Source organism: Macrotis lagotis, chromosome 4 (genome assembly GCF_037893015.1).
Source record: "Macrotis lagotis isolate mMagLag1 chromosome 4, bilby.v1.9.chrom.fasta, whole genome shotgun sequence".
NCBI classification, from domain to species: Eukaryota; Metazoa; Chordata; class Mammalia; order Peramelemorphia; family Peramelidae; genus Macrotis; species Macrotis lagotis.
This window is the reverse complement of record NC_133661.1, coordinates 221,690,263-221,717,852: the sequence shown is the minus strand read 5'-3', so window position 1 is coordinate 221,717,852 and position 27,590 is coordinate 221,690,263. Positions and strand designations below refer to the sequence as shown.

Here is a 27,590-nt window from a genome sequence, read left to right as displayed (position 1 = left end):
TTTGGGGTTAGGTGAGATACAAAGAAGTTTAATACTCATTCTCCGCTTTCCAGATATTTACAATGTAGATATAAAGTTGTAAAAAGTTGAAAAGCTTAAAATAACAATCCAAAGATCTTAACCAGGTAACATATGCTAAATGCCAAGTAACTGATTCCAAAGGGCTTTATGAAGTTTTGCTGGACAGAGATTGTTTACCTGGGTTGAGTAGTGGTTTATTGAAAAGGTAGAATTGAGGGTTAAAAAGGGTTTCGAAAGTGGGAAGAATTGGGTATAGAAAAAAGATTATAGACAAACAGGAGGTGAGAAGGTACTAGTCCTTTTTCACTTTGAACATTCCAGCTTACCCAAAATAACATACACACAGACACACACACACACACACACACACACACACACACACACACAACACTCTTTCACTGATTTCCAGACAGTTTAGGTGAAAATGTGAAAATGATATAGAATAGCAATTATAATATAACGGAGATAATTTTACCTTTGGAGTCTGAAAATCTGGGTTCAGATGGCTGTTCCACTACCTTTATGATCTTGTGCAAGCTACAACCTCTTTCTTACGATTTGCAAAGTTTCATCCAGTTTTAAATTCTACGCAGACGTGTGTTGTGAATTTATTTGTGGGGGTTTGAAGCAGGGGAGGATTCGGTTCTAAATAATAAAGATCTAGTAGATCCTCTACGGACTTTTACGAGGTTTGGGATCCAGTGATAAAGAACTCTCTGTATGATGTATTTGACAGAAACGGGTTCCTGCCGGAAAGACCCCCAACCCTTATTCATAGTGCCCCCTGATCCCGGTTTCTGAGGCTTTTAAACTCTTTTAGCATCTGGTTTTCAGAAAAACAGTAACAGCTTCTAGCTCTGTGCAGCCTACTTCCACTTCGGGGGAGGGGCGGGCTATGGGGTGGGGGCACAAAGGGCGCAGGCGCAACTTCAGGTAGGCTCTGGAGTTGTTCCGCACTCACTCCTGGCCACACCTCCCTAGGGGTGGGGTGGGGCGGGGAGGAGCCCTGGGGTGGGGGGCATTCATGGAGTTTTCCGCTCCTGGTGCGAGTAGGTGTGGGGAGCCGGATCATCCAGGCTGCGGCGGTGGAAGCATCTCCCTGTGCCTTACTGTGAGCGACGCAGGTAACTAACCCAGGGCCGCTCGCCAGCCCAGGTGTGAGGACTGACGCAGGTGAGGCGGGGGGGGGAAGACATCTCTGAAAGTGGCGGAGACTGAGTCCAAGGTGGTCCGGACCTGGGCTGGGTGCGTCCGCTATTCAGCTGCTGGAGTCCTTGGAGGAGGGGAGGGAAAGAGGAGAGGCCCGACCCCGCTTCTTCCCCCCCCAGACCTCCTGCCCAAGTCTTCTGACTGGGCGGGGGCTCCTGCTTCTTTCTCCGCCCCTCCGCACCTCCTGAACAGGTAGGTTTACTCAGGTGATTTTTGTCCGCGGAGTTTTAATCCCTGGGAGACTAGGGAGTCTATCCAAGATGTTTCCATCGTGCTTCCTTTGGTCTGGAAATTCAGCGCAGAAAGGCATCCCTGAGATCTCCTTACAACAGAGGAAACTGAGGATCCAAAGGAAGAAGGGACTTGACTAAACCACTTAGGCAATAACGTAGTGTAGGTAGGGTTTGAATCCAGGATATCTCACTCCAGATCTAGAGCTTTTAGATCTACATCACTTGAGCACCCAGTTCAGCAGTCACCTTTCTTTTAGGCCTGGACTAGCTGAAAGACATGGCCCATGGGCACAGGAATAGGAGCGCTAGCCCCCAGAACCTGGTTTCCTGCATGTTCTTTAGCAGTGTTGACTTTTTTACCCGCCCTCTGCCAACAACCTTTCTAGCATCCCCAAGGCCCTTAAGTAGTCCAGGATCTCAGACTTAGAGGCGGCTTCAGAACTTGGCTAGCCCGATTCTCTGCCTTTTCAGATGAGGAAACTGAAGCCCAAGAGAGCGAAAGGGGGCTTTCCCAACATCCCACAGCTAGCTGGCAAGCGGAATTCACTTCTGGTTCAGTGTCCTGATAGCAACCTCCAAAGTCGTACAACTCTTCATTACCTGTTCTCAATCCTAACTCTTCACCCTCTTCCATAGGGGTTAGAAATGATTTTTTTTGTAATATATTACAATTTGTTCATTACCTGTATTATATTTTTTATAGTAATTTGGAGATGCTTTTTAAAAGGGGGAAACTTGCTAATTTCCTAATGTGTTTACTACTTAATAAATGGTTAGCATATATAAAGTTTGTAGAGTTCTAGAACAAAGACCAGGAAATCTAGCTTTCAACCGACCGACTTTATCACTGATTTACTCCCTAAGCTTAAATTGTTTAAGTACTTTTAGTAGGTTTTTTCTTCCATCAAGGTATGGAGTGATACTAGTCAGGTATTTTGCTAGGCCGTTTTGAGAGCCTTAGGAAGTAGTGGAAAAGTACTTTGAAGTAACAGAATTGGCATTCCAAAGCTTATTAGAGATATTTTAGTTTAATCTTTTCAGATAAAATTAAATCTTTCATCATCCTTTTATCCATTATTATTATTATTATTATTATTATTATTATTTTGGTTTCAATAAGGAAACAGACCAGTTTCTGTATTAAAATGTATCTTAATAGCCTTGCTAGGGCATAGTTGTCCGGTTTTATTTTGTTTTCTGAATCACATTACTGTGAGTGCCACTGTAGTTAAAAGTAACTAAATCATTACATATTTTAAATAAATATTTAAACCAGGAAATCCCTCAGTCATTTGTTGGAAACTCAAAATAAATTATTCTTTAAAATGATATTGCATAAAAATTACTTTCAGGTTCTTACAGAAAATTAGTTTTTAGCTTTAAGTTTCAGAATAAGGTAACATTTTACAATATATTTGCTTAGGAATATGGGGAAAATGACAGTATTTCATACCTTTAGAAGAAAAAGAATATGTGGTTGAATTTCATTGGGCAATGTAATTATTAATATGCAGGTGGAATTAATTAGTTTTTTCTAAATTGCAAAGGCTTGTATTGTTTATCTCCTTATTGCATTGTTGCAATAAAATTATCACTCCAGGTCACTTCTGGAGCCAGATTGTTGAGTTGCTATTGACACATTTAGAATTTTATTGACTTTATGGTAGCAAGTGTGGAAAGGGCTTTGTTTTACAAAAAGTAAAGTACATTTCCTTTTAGATAGTAGCCTAGATAAAGTGAAGAATAAAATGAAAATTTTAATTGTTCCTTTGCTCTCTTCTCCTTCTTACCTGCCCTCTGTCTATAAGGTGAACTTCTGTTCAAACTTGTCCTGGAGGATCCTTAGTTTTATTATAGAAATGACTCTTCAGTGAAACATAATTTGAGGTATTTAGGTCTTCTACTTTGTGCAAATTAATTTACTAAATATTTGTGTTCCTGTTATATAGAATGAGTTGTGGTAGGGAGAATTGCTGAACTCAATACTTTTTGAATTGATAATGTTAATTCTCAAGTATTCATTTTGTCAACTCTTAATAAAAACTTAATATGGTTACTTCTGAATCATTGTTAAATTCCATGAAGTTGGCAATTCTCCCTACCTCCAAATATAAACATGTGTTAGATAGTAAAATCTTCAGCACATAATACAATTTCTAAATTAAAAACACCTCTCATTGCTGGCTGCTTAAATATTTGAAACAAAAACCAATTTGAACTTAAAAAACGGGGTATTTTAGTTCAGGGGTTCTCATTTAGTGGTTCAATGATGGTCCTAAGGAATCAGGCTAAAACTCTTTAATGGTACCCTAAGAAGTAAATAATTATAAAGAATATCATGAATAGTGTATTAAATTACTTTGGAGGTTCACAACAAATTTTGTTATTATTGTTGAAAGGGTTTTGCAGGAATAAAAAACACCAGGAACCATTGTATTAAATTTTTCTGCAGTTTGAGTTTCAGTGTTTCATTGTCTTCTTGGAAAAGGGGAAGCCTTATTACAGTATCTGAACTACCTACTTCTAGAGCTCCACACCTGTGGGTTTTATATAAGTGTGTACATGATCAATAATAAATGGTGTTTTTGTTTTTTAACTACATTTAAATTTGAAAATAAAGAAATTTAGATTTCATTAGAATTTCTGTAAACAACTCCCAGGAGTAAATTTTCTTTGAAGTGCAAAATTTACAGTAGTATTTTGAACTTATTTTATTCCTCATTAAATTTGAAACTATTAATTAAATTTGGCAAAATCAGACATTATTAAAGGGTAAGAGATACCTTAAACATGATTTCTTAATCAGTCTATGATAAAATTGAGCAATAAAATTTGATATGTAGATGGAGGTTATTATGAGGTCTATAGTTCAGTTCCATTCAATCACAATATTGTGATTAAGTACACATTAGATCATAGGTATATCTCTTCCCCTCTGAAGTTCTCTATGCAGTCCAAATTTATTTATTTATTTTTTTGATACTTTCAGATTGAGGCATAGTTCACTCTTAACTCCAGAAGAGAACACATATAGTTTCTAATGTTAAATGTGTAACAGAAGGAATAATCTTTGATTGAGATTTCATTTATGGCAGTGTTGTATATTTTCTTTAATGAAATTTTAAAAGTTATGATACTGTCTGTTTATCAAAAGCATATTATTGAAATTGGATGACCTTCCAACCAGTAAACTAATCAGGTGGTTATTGTTGTCTCCCTTTCCCCCCATGCAGTTCTTTATTTACATTCTTCAGAAACATTTTTATCATATTTGAAGTATTTCTGTTTGTTTAAAAACATGGTTATATTTTTTAAAAAGTGACTAGAATTATAATCCAAAACTGTAATCTCCATATTGTACAAGTAGAAAAACTCTTTAAAAGGTCAGTTTTACTACTCCCCATTTTTTTTGCACTTTAGTATTTTGTTGCAGCTACAAAATCCAAAAAATAGCATTGTCTGTAAATGTAGTAAAAAATAGTAGTCTGTTAATTCATTGTATTTCCTCAATAAATTGAAAAGTGTTTTACTGGTCAAATAATGTCAAAAATAAAGCAATATGCAGGTAAAAATATTACTGCTTTTGAAGAAGATAAGAAGCAGTTTTATATTTATTTAAGAAACCAAAAAATAAAATTATCTAAAAAATTGTTGGTTTGTGAGTGAACAGTACAAAAAGATTTTCTGGTTTACAAAGTAATTCATTTAGGATTCTTTTAAATAATCAATTATCCTTAGGGTATTTAGCTTTCTTGATCATTATTTAATGAGGAATTTTGAAAGGACAGAGAAACTAATGGTTTGTGTTGGAAGCTGTTGCTAATTGAAACAAATGGAAGCAATGAAACATGTCTTAGAAATTATCAATGGCAAAATTATTTCAATAATAAAGTGAGTTTAGTTAGCAGCTAGTAGGCATAGTGGTGAGCCTAGATAAGGAAGACTCAGCTTCTTGAGTTCAAGAGTAGTCCCAGACACTAGTGACTTTTGTGACCCTGGGCAGGTCACTTAACTTTGTTGACCTCGTCTCCTTATCTGTAGAATGAGTTGAAGAAGGAAATGGCAACTACTCCAGTTTCTTTGCCAAATGAGGTCATGAAGAGTTGGCACAAATAAAAAATGATTGAACATAGTAAAATATATTTATGTGCCACTTTTTAGTAATGCATCTGGAAAGGTAACAATTGTTTCCCTTTGAACAGTATAATCATGAGGATTCAAACTGTAACCCAAAGCTTGTTTCAACTGTGAAAGGATTCTTTGATATTGTTTGATATAAAATAGTTTGAGTGTATAGAAGTTTGATCTTATTTTGATGGTAACATTGGCATTGTTAACTAAGAGAACCTAAAATTAAAGATTGTTTTTCTTTGAGAAGTCATTTACCTTTTATATACAATTTAATACTGGAGTCCATCAACCTTTTCATCAAAAATATGTTGTTTCCAGCTGTTATTAAAAAATATCAACTGTTTTGAGTAATGTCTATTCTCATAGGTATTTTTAAATTCTCTTCAGTTCAATATTGAATATCTTCAATATCTAAAACATAGATACATGGATCTAATGCTGTTCATCTTAGGAAGATGAACCTAGTAATTTAGAATCTTCATTTTGAATTGTTCCCTTTTATTCTGAAATTCTACTTTTTAGTATTTAGTTTATAAAAGCATTTATAATAGTATTCAATGACTTCCAAATCCATTGTGAGTGCTTCTATTTTTTGAGCTAGTAAATATTTCCTTGGTAGTATTGAAGAAGAGACATTATTTATTCCTTTGTACTTCTTAGTTTTTCACTTTAATCAAGTAGAATTAGGTGTCAATTTATTATGCATAATTTATTTATTAATGTTTGTAAAATTAAATTGATCCTTTTAAGAAAAGATGAAAAAGAAGTCAAAATTAGATAGTAGCCTAGCTTGAGATGAGAAAATCATTGTTAATATCCATGGAATAAGAAAAAATCCTTATGTTCTTGAAGAAAATGTGATTAACATTAATTATATGAGCACCCAAATTTTAAAGGTTAGAAAACTTGCACTCTAGCAATTAAGCATAAGGTGGGTTCCAGGTAACAACCCTAGATTGCTCTCATTGTCCACCTTCCTCCGTTCTTCCTGCTCACATGCAGTTGAATGATGTAGAAGAAATCATGAGAACATGGTGATTAGATCCACTACACATTTATGTTAACTAATTCCAACTGGGTTCTCACTGCGGTAAGTCAAATGTGTATTTTTATTCCTTATGAAATGACTTCCTTTCCTACTCTTTCATCTATTCAAACTTTTCTTTCTCTTAGAGACTTTTACAGCACCTCATCCTTATATTCTAAGAATATGACAGAAAAATATAGACCATTTGCTAAGAATATCCCTTCTTGCTCCCCTTACATTATTCAGATACCTTTTCCATTATCTCTTTCTTTAACCTAGTCCCTGATGAAGTTCTCTCTTCTTGACAAAAGCAGTCATTTTCAGAAACACCTTTTTATCTTATCCTTCTAGATTTTTCTAGGAGATTGTTCCTGTTCTCATCCCTACTTTCTTTCTAATTTTTAATCTCTTGTTAGCTACTGGTTCCTTTACTGCTATGTACTCTGCATGTATAGCTCTTCAATTCTTATTTTTATTCAATTCTATTAAAATTATTTATTTTTAATATTAAAAAAATTTTGAGTTCCCAATTCTCGTTCAGCCAGTGAGAAGACAAACAACATGATATCCACTATATGTGTGAAATCAAGCAAAATTAATTTCCGTATTAACCATGTTGCAAAAAAAGGGAAAAAAATAAAGTGAGAAAAAATTGTACATCAATTTGGATTCAGAATTCATCAATTCTTTCTCTGGAGGTAGATAGCAGTTTTCATCATGAATTTACTTGTAGCTTTGTATTGATCAGAGTGGCTAAGTATTTCACGGATGATTGTCATTCTCCTGTTGAAGAATTTCCAGTTCTTTGATACCACAAAGAGAACTGCTATAGATATTTTAGCATATAAGTTTCTTTCTTTTTCTCCTAATTATCTTTAGAAACAGACCTTGTGGTGATATTGCTGGTTTAAAGAATTTAGACAGATCAATGACTCTTTAGGCATAATTTTAGATTGTTCTCCAAAATAGTTGGATCATTTCACAGATCCACCAACAAACAGTGAATGTATTCCAATATTCCCCCCATCCCCTCCATCATTTGTTGCTTTCTTTTTCATTCACTTTAGCCAACTTGATAAGTGTAAAATGATATCTCAAGGTTGTTTTAATTTGCATTTCTCTAATCAATAATGGTTTAGAGCATTTTTGTGATTAAATTGATTTCTTTATCCATAAGCTGCCAGTTCATATTCTTTGACCATTTAACAATTGAGGAATGACATACTCTTATAGATTTTACAAAGTTCTTTATATATTATGAGACCTTTATCTGAAAAATCTGTTTTTAAAATTTCCCACAATTTTCTGCTTTCCTTCTTATTTTGGTTATATTTGCTTTATTTGTATAACCCCCTCTTAATCTAATATAATCAAAAGTATCCATTTTGCATCTCACTCTGTTCTCTCTTATTTGCTTATAAATTATTCACCTGTCAATAAGTCTAAGTAATATGTTCCTTCTTCAAATTTTCTTATCTCTATTCTATGTCATGTATCCATTTTGACATAGTATAAGATATTGGTCTATGCCCAATTTCTACTATAGTTTTTTATTTTTTTAGGTTTTTGCAAGGCAAATGGGGTTAAGTGGCTTGCCCAAGGCCACACAGCTAGGTAATTATTAAGTGTCTGAGACCGGATTTGAACCCAGGTACTCCTGACTCCAAGGCCGATGCTTTATCTACTACGCCACCTAGCCGCCCCTCTACTATAGTTTTCTCAATAATTTTAACCTATTAATGAATTCTTCTCCCTAAAACTTAATTTGTTAATATATGGTTACTATATTCATTTAATGCTCTAAATTGTTTTTCTACTCTGTTCCACTGATCTACCTTTCTATTTCTTAGCCATCACCAGATAGTTTTGATAATTACTTTTTACTATATAATAATGTATATATATGTTATTATATTTCCATTTGTAATATTGCAAATTACAGTATAATAATATATATGTATAATGCCTTATAATCTTAAACTAAAGCTATCTCTTAATTGCCAATTCTAATGACCTTTTATTAATCTCCATCATTTTGTCCCCTCTAAGACATATGACACCATTGATTACCTTATCCTCCTGAATATTTTTTCTTCTTTGAGTTTTTGGTGACACTTTCTCCTGGTTCTTTTGCATGTCTGAGAATTCCTCAGTTTCCTTTGCTGGTTCTTCATCCAATGAAAGGTTTTCTTCCCTACTATGTTTGTCTACCAAGGTTCTATACAGAGCCCTTTTTTCTTTTGACTGTATTGTTTCACTTGGTGATCTCATTAGTTTCTTTGGGGTTAATTGTTATCTCTATGCAGATGATTCTAAGATCTATATATCTAACTTGAGCCTCTGTTCTAAGCTACAGCCTCCCATTATAATTTGCCTTTTAGGTATTCTGGCTTGGTTGTTTCTTAATCATCACATCATATCCAAGATAGATCTAATTTTTTGTTTCCTCCATCCTTCCAAACACTTAACTTTTTCTGTTACTGATGAAGGCACAACTGTCCTCTCAGTTACCCAGTCTTCCAGTTTTGATGTCATAAATGAATGGATGAAAAAGCATTTATTAAAATTATGTATTAGGCCCTGTCTTTGCTCTAAGGATTTTACATTCCAATGAAGGAATATAAGGAAGAGAGAATGGAAAAGTGTTGGAAGTGGGGGAAGGGGAGAGAGAGAGAGACAGAGACAGAGAGAGAGAGAGAGAGAGAGAGAGAGAGAGAGAGCAATCGATCCCTTAGGGCTTGGTTTTGAAGTCTAGAAAGCTAGGAACAGCACTGGGAGGGAAATGAAAGTCAGAGCATTTTTAGAATATGGAAGCTCCAGGAGGAACTCAAAAAGGGCAAAGGAGTGACAGTAAACTTTGGGTGACAAGACCTAAACACCCTTACTTTACTTGAATACTTAGATGGTAGTGCTAAGGGACTGCAGGTCAAAGAGACAGGCTAGATAGGAAGCCTGGGTAGATCTTAGGATTCAATGACAGGGAAGATGATTAAGTTTGGTGGTCTCATCTCATTAGAAGAAATACTTGTTCCTCCTTCAAATCTTGTGAGCAGGCAAATAGCCCAAATAAGGGAGAAAGCAAAGCATTAGGGCACATTACTGCCTTGTCATACTGGTTGGATTAAGGAATAGGCCATGCTTAGAGAGGAAGAAAGGAAAGTTGGGTAGAGAATCTCCAGGTGATAGCTCTTTGCCAAATGGTCATAATTCACCTCAAATCTCTAATCTGTTGTCAAGTCTTTTTGTCTTTGCCTTAATAACATCTCAGATATATGCCTCTTTCTCTCCATTTGCACAATCATAATAACCTTTGTTCAAATTCTCATTACTTCTCATTTTGATTATTGCCCATAGTCTTTTAATTGGCTTCTTTTTTTTTTAGGGTTGTCTCCACTAATCTTGTTGTTCACCAAAGTGATTTTTTTTAGTGTGTATTTCTGACTGTTACCTTTTGCTCCATGAGCTCCAATGGCTAACTGTTATGTCCAAACTAGAAATGAACTCTTCTGCTTGGTGTTTAAAAACTCTTTATAATCTTCCCTCTTTCTGCCTTTCCAGTGTTTGGCTTTGCTTTTTCTTACACATTCTCTGATCCAGCCTCCCTGGCCCACTTGGAATTCTTTTAACATATGCCACTTTCCATCCAGGCTTTTGTTATTGCTATTCCCCTATGCCTAAAATGTTCTGCCCTTTCACCTCTACCTTTTATAAGATTCTGTCCCAGAGCCCTGTTCTCATTTGACTGTCATGCTTCCTTCAAGATCTGACTTTTTTCAAGAAGTCATTCCTGGTCTCTATTGATGCTAATGCATTCCCTTTTTAGATTGCCTTCCACACACTCCTTATATAAATTGGATATACTCAGTGATTTACATGTTACCTCCTTCATCATAAGTAAGCCTTGTCATTGTGGAGCTTATTTCTGTTTTTGTCTCCCCAATATTTAGGAGGAAGGTGAAGGGGAGGGAAAAAGCTTTTATACAGTATCTACTACATGCTACTACATCCCCATGATAAGTGTTTTGCAAATATTGTCTCATTTAATAAGCACTTAACACAGTGTTAGACACAATAGAGGTTTAATGAATATGTTTGGTGGGACAAAAGAATGAAAGGAGAAAAACTGTCTACATGGTGTTTTTTATTTGGTTGAAAACTTAAGTTTTGTCATTGCCTGGTTAAGCCAGGCCACAACTAAGCTTTCTTCCTTAGATCTCTACAATGCCTTTCAAATTTTCTCATCTCACAAATATGAAATTTTCATAAAGGGAATGAATATCTAATACTCTTGATTAGAGGAAAACTTGCTATTCATTGGGCAATATAGCATGCTAATAAGCATCTTCAAAAACAATTTATCAAGTATTATGTACAGAATACTATAAACAGAATATAGTCTGCCCTTGATCCTAAGCAGATGCCTTGAAGACAGAAAATGATGTACTCTGAAATATTAGTTAACATGTGCAATATAAGTAATTATGGACAAATTTCCAGAGAGTTGATGGGGATAGATTTCCCATATGAGATCTTTTCCTTATGTGTGTGTTTTTTTAAATGAATAGGTGAGCTGTTTTCATTATCTGGAAAAATTTCCAGTACAAATAAAAGTCAGATGTTTTTCAAGTTTCATGTGGCATAGGGAAAGATTAGTAATAAGCTTGAAAATCAGCTGCTATTTAGCACTGAAGAATTTTTTCTTTATTTTGCTATTTTTCTTTTATATACACTGCTTTGCATGAGAATCTTTTAATGTAACTAAGAGATTATAAAGAGATCATTATTCATTTTTAAAGCCATAGAAAAGCGTACTCTGTTTCTACAATCCAAAGTCTGAAGATGACTTCAGTACAAATTTTAGCTTTTCCCCCGCCTCCTATCACTAAAGTATTTTCTATCTATGTTTGGAGTAAGACTATAAGATAGTGGGAGTCTTTTAGGGGAGATAAGAATGCAGAAAACTATAGCATAAATTAGGTTATAAATGCATAAGAAATGCCATGAGCAAAGGAGAATCCCTGGTTTAAGTAGTTAAGAGAATTCTCAAGTCAGGGTGAACTAGACTCAAGTGCTGCCTATGTCACTCATTAACTGTTTCATGGATCTCTCTCACCACCCCAGCCAATTGAGCATAAAATGGTGAGAGAAGAGAGGAGTTGTTCATTTGTACCTCAAGTTCTATACTATTGATGACAGGTCAGACCCTACCCCTTGGAAAAATAGGGAATCTGAGAGATGGAGTGGGGTGGGTGGATGGGGCATCGTCATTTAGTACAATCTAAACTTGAAGCATATCTGTCTTTACTCTGTCTTACTTAGTTTTTACTTTAAGAAGTGGTAGTGAATTTTGTACTTTCCAAGGTTTCAATGTTTCTTTCTATTTTTGGGCAATTAGAATTAGAAAAATGAAAGGTTATGAAAATCAATAGCTCAGGAAAGGCTATTGATTCTTGTCCTTCATTATCAAAGAAGACAAAAATGACATTACTAAGTTTGAGACAAGTTACAGTGGGACTGACTGTGGCTGATCAGACTAAGAGGAACTTGGAATACTTTACCACAGTTCAAGCACAAATAGACCATGTGAATGTCTGGGTTGCTTTACTCTAAATTTATGCATTTCACTTTTCCTTTGAGCTGCTTCAGTTCTGCCATACTCAATGAAGAGGGCATGGCATGCTGGGCTCTCCTGTGCCATTGTCTCCCATGCTGTACAATCAATTTCAAAGTTCTTTAAGAGAAATATTCAAGGTGTCCCAGTATCTCTTCTTCTAAACTCCTGTGAGCATTTGCCCAGTGTGAGTTCTCCATAAAGTAGTCTTTTTGGCAAGCATATGTCTAACATTCTAACAACATAACAAGTCTATTGTCATTGTACTCTCTGTAGGAACATTTGAATACTTGACAGTTTAGCTTGAGAAAAGTCCTCAGCATCTGGTATCTTTTCCTTCCAAGTGAACTTCAGAATCTTACTAAGACAATATAAATGGAAGCGATTCAGTTTCCTGTCATGGTACTGGTAGACTGTCCAGGTTTCACAGGCATATATCAATGAGTTTGCCACAGCTCTGTAGATCTTCAGTTTGGTAGTCAGTCTAATACCTCTTCTCTCCCACACTTTCTTTCGGAGCTTCCCAAACACTGAGTTAGCTCTGGCAATTTGAGTATCAACATCATCATCAATGTTTACCTCCCTGGAAAGGAAACTGCTAAGGTAAGTGAACTTGTCCACAGTACTCAAAACTTCTCCATTTGCTGTAATCAATGGTTCCACATATGGATGGTGTAGTGCTGGCTGATGGAGCATCTGTTTTCTTGGTGTTAATTGTTAGACCAAAATTAGCACAAGCAGCAGAGAATCAATCCATACTTCATTTCATCTTAGCTTCAGAGGTTGCATTGAGTGCATAGTCATCTGTAAACAGGAGATCCTGCACCAGCACTCTCTCCACTTTGGTCTTGGTTTGTAGATTGACAAGTTTGCCAGTAGTGCTGTAGCTGACCTTGATACCTTGTTCATCTCCAGTCAAGGCATTTGATAACTTGGCTGAAAACATCATGCCAAAAAGCACACGAATGAGGATGAATCCTTTTTTTCACTTCATTGGTGATTGGGAAATCTGGAGAACATCATCCACTATCCAGAACTTGGACAAGTATGTCATCATGAAATTGATATACTATACTGATGAACTTCTCCAGGCAATACGTTTTGACATGATTTTCTATAAGACTTCACAAATGACAGTACCAAAGGCCTTGGTTAGGTCTAAAAATGTATACAGAACTCTGTTCTGCACCTAGCAGTTTCCCTGGAGTTGTTGGGTAGCAAACACCATATCAATTGTGAGTTGACCCTTTCCAAAGCTACCCTGGCTCTGAGAAAGGTCATCAGCTTCCAGGTTACCAGGTCACAGATCAACCTATTGAGTTAGAACTCAAGCAAGAATCTTACCAGCAATGACTAAAAGAGAAACAACTCTGTGATTGTCACAGGACAATTTATTCCATTTATCTTTATAGACCTGGATAATGGAGGCATCCTTGAATTCCTGGGGATAACCTCTTCAATGCCATATAACCAGGAAAATTTCAGTCAGCTTTTGGATAAACAATGAACCCTTGTAAGTCTCAGCTAGAATAGAGTCAGCTCCAGGTGCTGTGTTACATGAAAGAAACCTAATGGCATTCAAAATCTTTTCTTCAGCTGGAGCCTCAGCTAGGGACAGATTGACTTCAACTTGAGGAAAATGATAAGTGACTTCTGCATAGATTGATGGTAATCTATTAAGAATGCTATGGAAGTGTTCATTCAGCCCATCTCTCTGTCACTAATCAATGTGGCTCCATCAGCACTGAGTAGTTGGGACACCCTATGTCTTTGGTCTATAAATGGCCTTCACGTGTCATAAAAACACTTTGGAAAAAAAACGCTTTGGATTGTTATCTTTATTAAACTGAATTTCCTCTGCCATCTTACTGAGGCAAGAAATCTTAAATCTCCCTAAGCTTCACTTGTAGTTTTATTTTATTTTAATTTCACTTGTACTTTACTGCCTTCTTAGAATTTGATGAACTATCCTGCTGGTAAACCCTGGGGAGTTTTCATTTTTAATTTAGCAACTTCTGTTTTTCCCCAGAATTTTCATCAAAACAGTCTTGATGATTGTGAGCATTCTGGCCCAGATGAGCAAATGCAATGCTGTACACCAAATCCCTGAAAGCTGCCCACTCCTTTTCTGTTCCAATGTTACCAACTGTGTGTTGACTCAACTTTCCCTCCAAGTTAGCAACAAATTGTTTTCACTCAGAGAATCTTGCTGATCTCTTGACATGAATTCTTCTGATAGTCAACCATCACTTTGATTGAATGTGAATATTTAGCTTGGTAAGGATGAGTCTGTGATCAGTCTAGCACTCTGTGTCATACATTGCCTTTGCCATTCTTATATCCATACAATCATATAATCTATTAGATGCCAATGTTTGCTATGAGGGTACATTCAGGAAGTTTTATTGCAATTAGGTAAATGGAAGACAGTGTTTGAGATAAGGTCATAAGATGCCCAAGTCTTCAGTAATAGATGACTATTGTTGTTACTGTGTCCAACTCCACTCTTCCCAAGAAAAGAAATGACTGTAAAACCTTAATAAAGCATCAGAATTTTTAAGAAGTTGAATAGCTCAGGAACAAAATGAAAATACAAGGATAAAAGAGTTAGTGGCACAGTGGATAGAATGCCAGACCTGGATTCAGGAAGACTCATCTTCCTGAGTTCCAATCTGGCTTCAAATACTTATTAGGTGTGTGTGATCCTGTTTGTTACAAGTCTCTGTTTGTTTTACTTTCCTCAACTGTAAAGTGAGCTGGAGAAGGAAATGGCAAATTATTTCAGTATCTTTGCCAAGAAAACCCCAAAATGGGGGTCACAAAAGTTGGACATGCCTGAACAACTAAGTACCTCTAGTAGAATGAGCACTTCAGCAGATTTGTAGGTAATTAAAATCTCCAATCAGTAATTTTTTTATGCCAAGTTTGTGATCTACTTCTTAAACTCTTCATCTTTTTCCTCTTTCTGTTCAGATAGGAATTGTCCAAATTCAATATTGTTTTTTTGTTTCTATACCAATCATTTTTTATGCCAGTATTCTATATCAGAGGTGTCTATGTCAAACACAAAACTTCTGTGGAGTCAGATTAAAATATAATTCGGATATATTTAACAAAATAGAAATTCAACAGAACATAGATAATATTAATATATGGTTTTCTAAGTTGATATAACTTGCAGGGATTCTTATATATGATCAGTTGTTTCATTCTATCTGAGTTTGACACCACTGTGACATTACTCTTCTATACTATGTGTACTAGAAATCCAACTGTGTTATATTTACATTTTCCGTTAGGGTCCTCTGATACCTTTTGGTGCTTAGGAGTACAAACAGTCTCTGCTATTGGGTTGAATTTTAGAAGTTTAAGTATCCCAGTTTTATCTAATCACTTAACACTCAGATAAACTTTTATAAAAGAATTTTTACTTCAAAAATGTAATAAGAATAAATACACACATTTCCCCCCCCCATTACCTATAGTATCATTCTTCCTCTATCCTCTTGGTATCTGGGGAGGTGGATTAGGTTCAAATTTTAATTCAGTTCTCAGCATTAATTCCACTAAGTCTAGTTCCTTTGACTTCTCCTTCTAACCTGGTTATATCATCTGACTTGGAATCTTGTCTCCAAGGTCCAGTACTTTAATCCCTATACCTAGAATCAAAAAGGACAAATTGTGTTTCTTAGCATCATGAGGTCTGAAAGGCAGAAAAAGGGAAGGTGGCTTTCCTTCATCTAATCTAGTGTTCATTGCTAATAAAGACCTGCACTCCTGAGGCTACTAATATGAGAGAGAAAATAACCAAGTCTCCATCAGCTAGATTTGAAAATATATCCAGGTCTGGCTACAAAGTCAGTGTGGTAGGAGAATACAGAAATTTTTTCCTCCTAGAAACAGGTGTTTTGTGTCTTCCACATGGGTGTCTCCATGTGGTGAGCTGGCCATGCACCAAAGCCTGGTTACACCTGCTTCCCAGATTTCTTCATGTGAGTAAAGTGTCCATAAAATACCATACCTCCTCCTTTCCTCCTTTCATTTATCCCTTTCTGTTTGAATAAGATATGTCCCTCCATAACTGTATTCCATTTTTAGGTCCCAATACATATTATCAAGTGATCCTTATCTAGTCAAATATGCTAAATTGTATAGGTTCTCTAGTTCACCTTCTCTATTATTTGTGTGTGTGTATATATATATATATATATATATATATATATATACACACACACATATATATATATATATACACACATATATATGTATATATACACATACATATCTCCTTATGTATTTGCCTATGGGCATTTGAGATCAATGGCTTTATTGCTGGTTCCTTTCTTGTCTTCAGGAGATTTCCAGGAATCTATTGCTCTTTTTTTTCTTCTTTCTACATTGCAAACACATATTTTCTTATCTGATTTGTTTGGTGTACTTTGGTAAATTGCCTATTCTTCCTTCCTGTAAGTTTAAAGTCTTTTTGACTAAAATTTCAAGACTGTTAAGCAGATGTAGTTTTATTAGATCTGGTTAGTTGCATTCTGTTCCTGACCAAGAGCTCAATTTGAGGTGGTCCAAAAATCCAAATCTCATTCTCAGATATATCTTTTAATCAGCCCTTTGGAAGCCTTTGTTTTTTCAATTTTGTGTCATGGCTTATAACACGTAATAATGTTTTCTTGATTTTTGTTGCAGTTTCATTTGTGAACATGAGTCAGAAGAAATAAATTTAAGTCTTATTGATTCTACATTTATTTAATTTTTCCTCTTTTCTCCATTCACATGATAAGCCCCTAGTTTAGACTCATCATCACTGTTCATCTGGATTATTGAAGTAATTGTCTCTTTTCTCTCCAGTTAATTTGTACAGCTGCCAAATTTACATCCCTGTAACACAGGTCTGACCATATCAGTCCCTTGCTTAAGAAGCTCTGGCGACTCTTTATTAATTCTAGAATGAAATAAAAACTTCTTTGTTAGGCTTTTAAAGCCCTCCATTGTCTGATTCCAGCCTACCTTTCCAGGGGTATGGTATCTTACTCAGTTCTTTTCCAATCAAATTTCTTTTTTTTTTAATGATGTTGCTCATACATGATTTTACTATTCCCATTTGCACATCTTTGTTCAAAGTATATTCATGCATGTTTTTTAAAAAACATTCTTTATGGTAAATAATAGTAGCCAATTAGTCTTATATATGTATATTATAAATTTTGTTTATTGGCATTGAGACATCAAATGACTGATAGGAGTTTTCCCTTGTTAATATTTGGATGATGCTGTTGGCCTAATGACTCTTTTTTGGTTTGACTAAAACTGAAAACTCAGATATCACTCCTTTTTTTTGTGAAATAATTTACACACACACACACATATATATATATATACTTATATGAAATATACATTTCTTATGTATAGACTAATGATTCTGATGAATTTTTGTTTTTTTATTCACTTCCTAAAAACTTATCTATTGCATCTATTTGTTTTCAAATTAAAGTGAATAAAATTGGGATTTGAGGAGATTTTTTTCATGTTGTTTCTTGAGATAATTTAAGATATCTTAGGGTGTGAGAAAAAACCAAAAGCTGAGAATCATTGAATAGACATCTATATGATTCACAGTTTGTGGAATGAGAAAGGTTAGAAGAATTGGTGAATCTTTTAGGGAAGTAATAAAAACTTAAAGATCTTAGAAAGTCAATGTAAGCTAGAGGAGCTGTAACATATTTTCAGAGCTAATAACTTGGGGACATGCATACTTCAAACATATCCCATTGACAGATTACAAATGATATAAATGAAGGAAGATGGCAAAAGCAAAGATATGACTTAACTAGTTTTTTTAAAGTATTGAGCGTCTGAACTGTGATGATAGCTATATGAAAATAGCCAAGAGGTACCAATTTGAGATGCATTGTATAAAGAATCAAAAATATCTGATAAATGGTTGAATGTGAAGGTTGATGGAGAGAGAAAAGTTGTGGTTTTGAACTTAGATTAATGGAAACATGGTGAATCAAAAGAGGGCAGTCAAAAAAGAGGACTTTTGGCAGAAAGCTAATTATTAAATAATAAAGAACAACTTGTTCTCTGATATGCCTTTGGAGATGGTCAGTTGATAATATGAATGTGAAGTTCAGAAGAAATATGGACTGGACATACACACATATACATGTATATTGAAATAAAGGTATAAATTTTATTTAAAAAACAAACTATAGACTCTAGGTTAAGAATCTCTTATTCTAGGAAGAAGGGTAATCAAGTGTTAAACATTGCAGAAAGATGAAGGACAGTCATTGAGAAAAGGTTATTGGTTTTAGCAATCAAAAATTCATTGGCAACTTTTTTATTTTTTATTATTGCTATTATTACAATAATTTTGTTATGAGAGTAAACATACCTCTCCCCCCCCAAGAAGATGAGAAACCTCAAGAAGAGAGAGAGAGAGAGAGAGAGAGAGAGAGAGAGAGAGAGAGAGAGAGAATGAGAATGTACTTCAGTCTGTGTTCAGATTCCAATGGCTCTGTCTCTGGGATGAGTTCCCTTTTTTATCATAAGTCCACCAGAGAAGTTGCTTCAATATTTTTCCCACAGTTGCTATTACTAGCTGTACATCCACTCTCTTCCTTCCCACTCACATTTTATGCTATTCTTTCTCTCTCCCCTTTTATCCTGGACCTGTCCAAAAGTGTGTTATATCTGAGTACCCTCTCCCTCAATCTTCCCTCTCTTCTATCACTTATTCCTCCCTTCCTTCCCCCCATTCCCCCTTATCCCATCCCTTTCTTCTCATTTTTCTCTAGGGTAAGATAGATTTCTAGCCCTATTAAGTGTGTATGTTATTTCCTCTCTGAGCCATTTTTGATGAGAATGAAGGCTCACTCATTCCCATTTGCCTTCCCCCTTTCCACTCCATTGAAAAAGCTTTTTCTTGACTCTTATGTGAAATTTCTTAGCTTCTTCTTTATCTCCTTTCCCTTCCTCCCAGTACTTTCCTTTATCATCCATTGCCTCCATCTTTTTACTATATTATACCATTATATTCAGCTCTTTCCTGTGTCCTGTCTAAATATGCTCCTTCTAACAGCTCTTATAAATGAGAAAGTTCATCTGAGTTATCAATATCTTCTTCCCATGCAGGAATACAAACAGTTCAATATCATTAAGTCCCTCATAGTTAGTCCTTCTCTTCCACCCCCTCTATGGTTTACCAGAATACTGTACTTGGAGATTAAACTTTCTGTTTAGTTTTGGTTGTTTCAATAGGAAAGTCTGAAAGTCCCCTGTTTCATTGAAAGTCCATCTTTTCCCCTGAAAGAGGATGTTCAGTTTTTTTGGGTAGTTGATTCTCCATCATAAATCAAGATCTTTTACCTTCCAGAATGTCATATTCCAACCCCTACAAGCCCTTAATGTAGATGCTGCCAGATCCTTTGCAATCCTGGTTATGGAGCCTTGGTAGATGAATTGTTTGTTTCTGGCAGCTTTTAGAATTTTCTCTTTGATTTAGGAGTTTTGGAATTTGACTATAATATCCCTGGAAGTTTTTCTTTTGGAATCTCTTTCAGGAGGTGACCAGTGAATTCTCTCAATTTCTGTTTTACCCACTGCTTGTAGGATCTCATGGCAATTTTTCCATATTATTTATTTCAAAATGAAGTCTAGACTTTTTTTCCTGATTGTGGCTTTCAGATAGCCCAATAATTTTTAAATTATTTCTCTTGGATCTGTTTTCAAGGTCAGTTGTTTTTCCAATGAGATATTTCACATTTTCTTCTAATTTTTGACTTTTTGGGAAGAATTTTATTTCTTCCTGATTTCTTGCAAATTCATCAGCTTCCTTTAGTTCCATTTTGCATTTGAAGGAGTTATTTTCTTCAGAGAGCTTTTTTATCGACTTTTCCAGCTGGTCAGTTCTTCTTTTTAAGGTATTCTTCTCCTCATTTGCCTTTTGTTTTGCTTTTTTTTTTTTTTGTATTAGGCCTAACTGGTTTTTAACATATTATTTTCTTCAGCAATTTTTTGTATTTCTTTCATCAAGCTGTTGATTTGGTTTTCATGATTTATCTGCATCACTGTCATTTCTCCTTCTAGTTTTTCCTCCACCTCCCTTAATTGATTTTCAAAGTCTTTTTTGAGCTCATCTATAGCCTCCGCCCATTTTCTATTTCTCTTGGAGGTTTTGGATATGGAAGCTTTGATTTTGTCATCATCTGAGTATGTGCATTGTTCTTCCATGGGACTAAAGTAATTCTCTATGGTCATATTCTTTTTTTCTGTTGTTTACTCATTTCCTTAGCCCAAGACTAATTTACAGTACTTCCAAGTCTTTGGGTTTTTTTTCTTTTGGGACACCCCACTGGGACCTTTATTCCTCCAATTCTTATGCTCTCTTGCCTGTGCTTTGATGTGTAGATGACCATCTCACTTCCCTCTTCCCTGGAGCTGTAAGGAGGGGTCCTGCTTGGCTATCTTAATACAGAAGCCCAAACTGCAACCTGGATCTGAGTGTAGGCAAACAGCAGAGTCCTATCTTGAGGGAAAGCAAAGAAATTTCTGCCTTCTCCCCAACCTCCTTATCATCTGTCATCTGTGGGCTGTGTTCTGAAGGTGCAGGCTGGTTTCCTCCTATTCTCACTGCAGGTTCTGCAGCCTGTGCTCCCTCACTCCTCACTCATTCTGGTGTAGCAGAATTCTCTCCCCCACCCCTTCAAGCTGTTTTGGGCTGTGCTGTGACCGGGGTTTTTTCCAACTCCGGGTCCTGGTGAAACACATCTTTCCCATGGAGCTTCTAAGTTATCTTGGACTGGGAAAATGTATCACTCAGTCTTTCTGTGGGTTCTGCCCCTCTACATTTTGGCTTGAGTCATAATTTATTGGCTTTTAGAGTTTTTTGGGGAAGGAGTTCCCAGGAAATGCTGCCTTCATGCTGTCATCTTGCCTCTGCCCCCATTAGTAACTTTTTAAAAAGTTACTTTGCCCTCTTCTTTTTGAGGTTTTTAAGGTTGAAGTTTTCATTTGAGATTGAGGGGGCAGGGGAGACAATAAAATTACATGGTATATTTTTTAGTCAAAATATTCTTGGAAGTCAGAAATGGTACTATTGAATTAGATAAACACAATTTCTTTTTTTTGTTATTAGATATTCACATCATTTGGGGGGGACATAATTTTAAAAAGATGATTCTGATTTTTGAGGAACTTGAGATTCATCTCTTTCAGATGAGATCCATACTTCCAACCCACCTCCCTCATATCATTGGTGCCTCCTTGTGGATTCTTACTAATATAGATTAACTTCCTTTTTTGAATTTTAGTGATAGATACTTGCCTAGGCCAACAAAAACTAAATCACTTACCCAGCCAGTATATCTCAGAAGTAGGGCTTGTACCGAAGTGTACCTGATTGAGACAAGTTCTCAATACATTATGTCCTACAATCTCAATATCATAAGAATTTTTCAAGGAGGGGATAGTCATTGAGGTAGAGGAGGGAAGTTTCATTAAGTCAAAATATCTCACAGCATTGTGGTGTCATTTCCTTACTTGATTTCATCTCTCTACCTATGCACCTGGATTGGTAGCTCTCCCTGGACAATGATCTGTCAATTCATTGGCTGCTCTATGTTTCTTGCCAGTTGTTGAGCTAAACTTAGCTGAGTGATCACACAATTCTAAGGACTTTCTGTATTCTTAGTCTCATAACTTTTCTTTTTCTTAACTACTTTCTCCCCCAGCTCAAGTGTATGGGCACACACATATCTTTGTTTATATGTAAATTCAAGGACATTGTGGGTTTCTCTTGTTTCTATGGCCTCTAGAATTTGTGATGGAGGGGGGCAGGGAGAGAACTAGGGAATGACGAATAAGGAAATGAGACACCTGGTTGCCAGGGAGAAAGCCAACTTGTTTCCTTACTTGCCTCAGGGACAGAGGGGATGGGTGTGTGTATGTTTGTTTTTAGACATGGGAAGAAAGTCTTTCCTGTAGTTTAACCCCTTGCTCAGAAAGAGATTGTTGGATTATGGGGGAAAATTTCTCCTATAAGATTTCATTTTAATAATGTATGATATTTCTAGCTAATTAAAAGTTGTGATTACTGAAAGGGTATTAATTTATTGTTGGATAGCATGAACTACAGAAGGCAACATATTATCCCCTCCCCCAAAAAACTATTGACTTTTATGCCTTACTTACACCTTCCCATCAACTCTCATCAGAAAAAAGTTCATTTTGATAAGAAAGAAATCTGTGAATTTAATGCATATTAGCTTTATGCTCTTTTTACTTTATGTGTTAACTTTAGAACTTAAGCCCTACCTAAAAGCTGACTCCACTGTCAGACTAGAGACTAGACTTGTGAATTAGTTCATGTAGGGAACCTCATATTGAAACTCTCTATCGGTGCAGGTTCGTCTTGGGTGTTTTCTAATACACTGAGAGGTGTAACACTGCATAGAGTCACACAGTGAGTATATATCAGAGGTGGAATTGAGTTGGTGATCATATAATATCATGCAAAAATTTGAAGTTTAGATATAATTTAAAGGATAGGGAGTGGCATATATATATATATATATATATATATATATATATATATATATATATATATATAGTAGGGTAAAGGAATAGGAAAAGGATATAAAATAATCTATAAGGGAGGATCTCAGTATTAGTCTGATTCAACAGGTAAACCACAGTTGTGTCTGCTAAGGAAAAGCTTGTTTTTCTCGCATATACCTGTGTAATAATTTTCTTTGTACTAGAGAAACCCTGATCCTGGGTATTTGAACAGAGTGGTTAATGAAAACAATAAGCAAAAGGTAGGCTGCAGAGGGAAGGGAAAAAGAACTGACAGTGGTTGTTTGAAAAATAGTCAATCTCCTCCTAGCAAAGTAATTATATTCCTCTTAAACTGTCATCATAATTTTTAATGATTAAATGATTAAATTAAATATTAAAAATATTTACTTTTCTTCAGCAGAATGGGAAGGATTGACTTAACTTCAAGAAAAGGAAGCATTGGTCCTTCACTCTGGTAGGTTTTACTTGTGGGATCTAGATACATTGTATAGGAAAAGAGGGCCATTTCCATATATTTTGGTCAAGTATTTATTATCTCTTTAAAATTTGACTTTAGGAGTAGTTTAAGTTCAAATAGCTTTAAAGAATGAGGAAGTCAGGGTTTTTTCCCTTTTTTTCAGTTTCAATATGAAGATAACATTTTGATGACTTTTAGTAAGTGATGCTAGCAATAATTTATTAGGAGGAAAAGCTTATAAAATGATATAGGTATATAACGAGAGAGCCATTATATTCCTTTACAGGCTTTGACCTCAAAAATCTTTATAATACTTCCAAAATATAGATAAGGCTTATTCAGAAATAACCTTTATGTATTTTTAAATATATTCTTTCTGTCTTCTCTGAGCACATTAGAATATAAACCCATTGCAGGGAAGGAAATATTTCATTCTTTGTACTTGTAGGCCTAGGCACATAGTTGTCAATAAGTACTTGTTGATGGATTAATTAATGTTAAGTATTATCATTTTGGTTTATTTTTAATTTCTACCAACAGATAAATTTACATTTGGAACCTTGTTTTTATTGCTATGATACTGGATAATAAAAGTAATGGCAACAGAATTTATAAAAAGCTGCTGCAGAGGCTGTTTTTATGGTGAGATGAAAAAGCATAGCCGTGAGTCTTATACTGTTATAACTATCATTATTAAGCTAAATACTGATTATTACTAACATGGCATATAATATAAATACTAATATTACTGGTAAACTAATTAAGCTAGTCATGACTTTCAAACACTTGACTTAAGGACTGAGAAACCATGAATATCAAAGAAATCACACTAGCAGTCAACATGACTAGTAGAGAGGCTATATACCTGGTGTGCCCGGTTACTGTGTAGGAGGATTTTTCCATAGAAACAATATCATAAATTGTATCTGCAATGCATAGTACTATGGTTCAATGTATGTTTTATAGTTTAATAAAGCTTTTGTGGGCTGGGTTGATATACTCAATGTCATATCCTTTTTCAGATAAAGTATCACAATTTTTAGTTCTTAGAGGAATTCTTGGAGGAAACTAGAAGGAATCTTAGATTCTCATTTTTTTCAAGTTATGGTGCTCTATGCATACTGTGCCACTTACAATAAACTTGTTGCATTTGGGAAAATGTGATTAGTAGTTATATTAGAATCTTAGACCTATCAGTCATACAGAATTGGCATTTACTTATTTTATGTATATATATATATATATTTTTTTTTTCTTTTAGTCTAAAACCATGACTCTGAAACTTTGCAATGGTGGACCCTTTGTTATTTAATAAAAGTTTTAAATCAATATTTTCTGTTTCTTTCATCACCTTAATTATCCTAAGAATACCTCCCCTTCCCTCCTCTCAGAGGGTCATTCCATATTTTTAGAGGGAAAAAATAGAGAGGAAAAAAATCAACACAGCTGATTAATATATTGAAAATTCTTAAAAGCATGTGCAATGGGTAACACCTGAGGACTTCCTATGTCCACAGAAAGGAAGTATTTTCTCATATGTCTTCAATCAGATCCTAGTTAATCTTTATAATGTTATTACATTTGTTTTTGATTTTTTTGGCATGCAGTTCTTTCCATTTGTGATGTTTAGTTACTATGTAATTTGTTTTTCTTAACTGCTTACTTCAATCTGTTTCTTTTTATGGTTTTTGCATTCATTGCACATATCATTTCTAATAGCATAGTAATATTCTATTACATACATGTACCACAGTTTGTTTAACTATTCCTCAGTCATTGGAAATTTACTTTATTTCAAATTCTTAGCTGTCACAAAAAGTCCTGCTATAATTATTGGCCATACAGATAGGTAATTAAGTGTCTGAGACTGGATTTGAACCCAGGTACTCCTGACTCCAGGGCTGGTGCTTTATCCACTATGCCACCTAGCCGCCCCCTGGAGACTTTATTTTTATGGATGACTTTTTTGGGGTATAAAGAGTCTGGTTTGAAAGGATAGACATTTTATTCACTTTAAATAAATATTTCCAAATTGTTTTTCAGAATGGTTATACTCTTACAAAACTTCATCAACAATCATTTCATATTTCTTCTAACATCGATTGTTGTCATTTTCCCCATATTTTTAAAGGTATATTCAGGGTGCAGCATGAAATGCAGCATTGATTTGCATTTCTTATTATTAGTGATTTGAAATGGAACCCTTTACTTAAAAAACAGAAAAATCATGGTGCAAATCTTGTAAAATCTTCTAAAGTTATTTTGGAAATATTTGTTGTTAATGGCATTAAATAAAAGAAAACAGGAGCTATTGAATGTTAGGATTTTCTTGACTCACAAACAGTTTTAAAAGAGTGGATTAATCCACAGTTATCTCTTGTTTTTCATTTCCAACTCAGTGAATTTTAGACCTAGAAGATACCTTAGACCTATCTAATCCAACTGTAGCTATAGAACATAATGGTAACAGTAGCATGTACTTAGTGTTCTAAGATTTTCAAAGTACTTTACATATTCTGTCTTACTTGATTCTAATAACAATACTGGGAGGTAAGTATTATTATTATTATTATTATTATTATTAATTATTGTAAGATAAACAGAGGTTAAGTGACTCACCTAGGATCACACTGATAGAGTTTGAGAGAGGATTTGAACTCAGGACTGACTCCAAGTTCAGCATTCTTCCCATTCTGCCACCTTAACTTTAAAACATCTAACAAATGGTTACCCAGGTTTTGCTTGAAGATTTCTAGTGAAGAGCATCCTGCTACATCTTGAGTCAGCCCTTTCTACTTTTGCATAGCTCTAATCTAATTTTTTTAATTAAATAAAACTTAAAAGCACCTCTTTACAATTTATCCACTGTTCTTAGCTCTTTAGTTGTACATATGCATAACAAATCTAATATGTACAAATAAGTCAGTCTGTAAGTATTTATTAATTGACTTCCAAATAGTAGTCCCTTCAAATTTTGAGAACTGGACTAAACATCCCCAGTTCCTTCAAGTACTCTTCATAGGTTTCAATTTGAGACTTTCCCTCTGACCTGGTGATATTGTACATGGTGTAGTGAGTTCAGTTCTTTTGATAGGTTATCCAGCAGAGAGAGCATCTAGAATAGTGAAAAGTCTAATGAGAATGAGCAGATTAGCAGGATTTCCTAAATAAAGGAAAAATAGTGAGGAACAGTGGGAATTGGAGAAAAACTGTATTGGAATAAAACTTTTTGAATTTTGGTAGTAAGTGAAAGATCTACTAACCAATATTGGGAAGTTTCTTTACCAGCTTCTATAGATTTACTAGGAGTATGTATTTAGGGAATGGTTTGAAGCTGGTACAGTCTTGTACTCTATCCATTATGCCTTGTGCCCTCAATGTTAAGTTGCATCATCATCATCATTATATGTATGTATTTATTGTTTTCTTTTTATTATCATCATTATTATTTGTATATAGCTTCCACAGAAAAAGACTCTAAAGCAACAGTGCCAGAAGGACAAAATGTTACATGTCTACCTCCCATGTGTTCGGTATCTGTTAAACGTCAGGTTGGATGTACTGAGGATTACCTCCTTTCCAAGATTCCATCAGATGGCAAAGAAGTACCTTTTGTTGTGCCCAGATTTAAATTATCCTATATTCAACCCAAGACTCAAGCAACTCCCTCGCATATGGAGGAACTTCAAGGTAAATAGTAAAATGACACCGGTCAAAAGTTCACGTGCACAGTTTTTAAATATTGAGATGGCTATTATTTTTGCATCCCTTGGATCATAGATCTAGAGCTGGTAAGATCCCCAAAGGTTATCTGTTCAACCTACTTATTTTACATATGAGCACACTGAGACTCGAAGAGGTTGAAACTTCCTTGTTCATGCAGATTGTAAACTTTAGAGGTGGGATTTGAACACAGGTTGTGTTAAAAAAGTGTTGTTTCCACTGTACTGTAGTCCCTCCTTTATTGTAAACCTTTTATTATAGGTAAAATGTATTGAAAGAACTGGCAAATGTATTTATTGAGCCACTGTCAAGGAATATTTGAGAGATAGAAAATGGTAAATCATTAAGTATTTATTAAACACCTACTATGTTTTAGGAAAAAAGAAAACAGTCACTGCTTTCAAGGATCTTGGACTGTACTATAATAAATACTTTCAAGGATCCAAAAACTGTACAAATATAAGGTTGGAGAGAGATATTTTTAAGATAGAATTTGTTGTGAAAATGATTTTTAGCTTTAATAGACTACAGAGCTTTATGTAGGAGAGCAGTGTTATATGACAACCAGAAAAGCTAATATGGTTT

The 27,590-nt window shown here is 35.0% G+C and overlaps 1 protein-coding gene across 6 annotated transcripts in view; it reads left to right on the top strand.

Moving 5' to 3' along the window:
* The first annotated feature begins 1,033 nt into the window (after positions 1-1,033).
* The window catches only part of TC2N (tandem C2 domains, nuclear), a 60,903-nt gene continuing 34,346 nt past the window's right edge, over positions 1,034-27,590 (top strand). Inside the window, exons 1-4 of one of the 6 annotated variants that reach the window (XM_074235414.1) lie at positions 1,034-1,145; positions 23,226-23,279; positions 23,823-23,945; positions 26,742-26,972. In XM_074235414.1, the coding sequence (XP_074091515.1) occupies positions 23,879-23,945; positions 26,742-26,972 (298 nt within the window). In that variant the 5' untranslated portion in view covers positions 1,034-1,145; positions 23,226-23,279; positions 23,823-23,878. The other 5 variants (XM_074235416.1, XM_074235420.1, XM_074235419.1 and 2 more) reach the window with 5 other exon arrangements.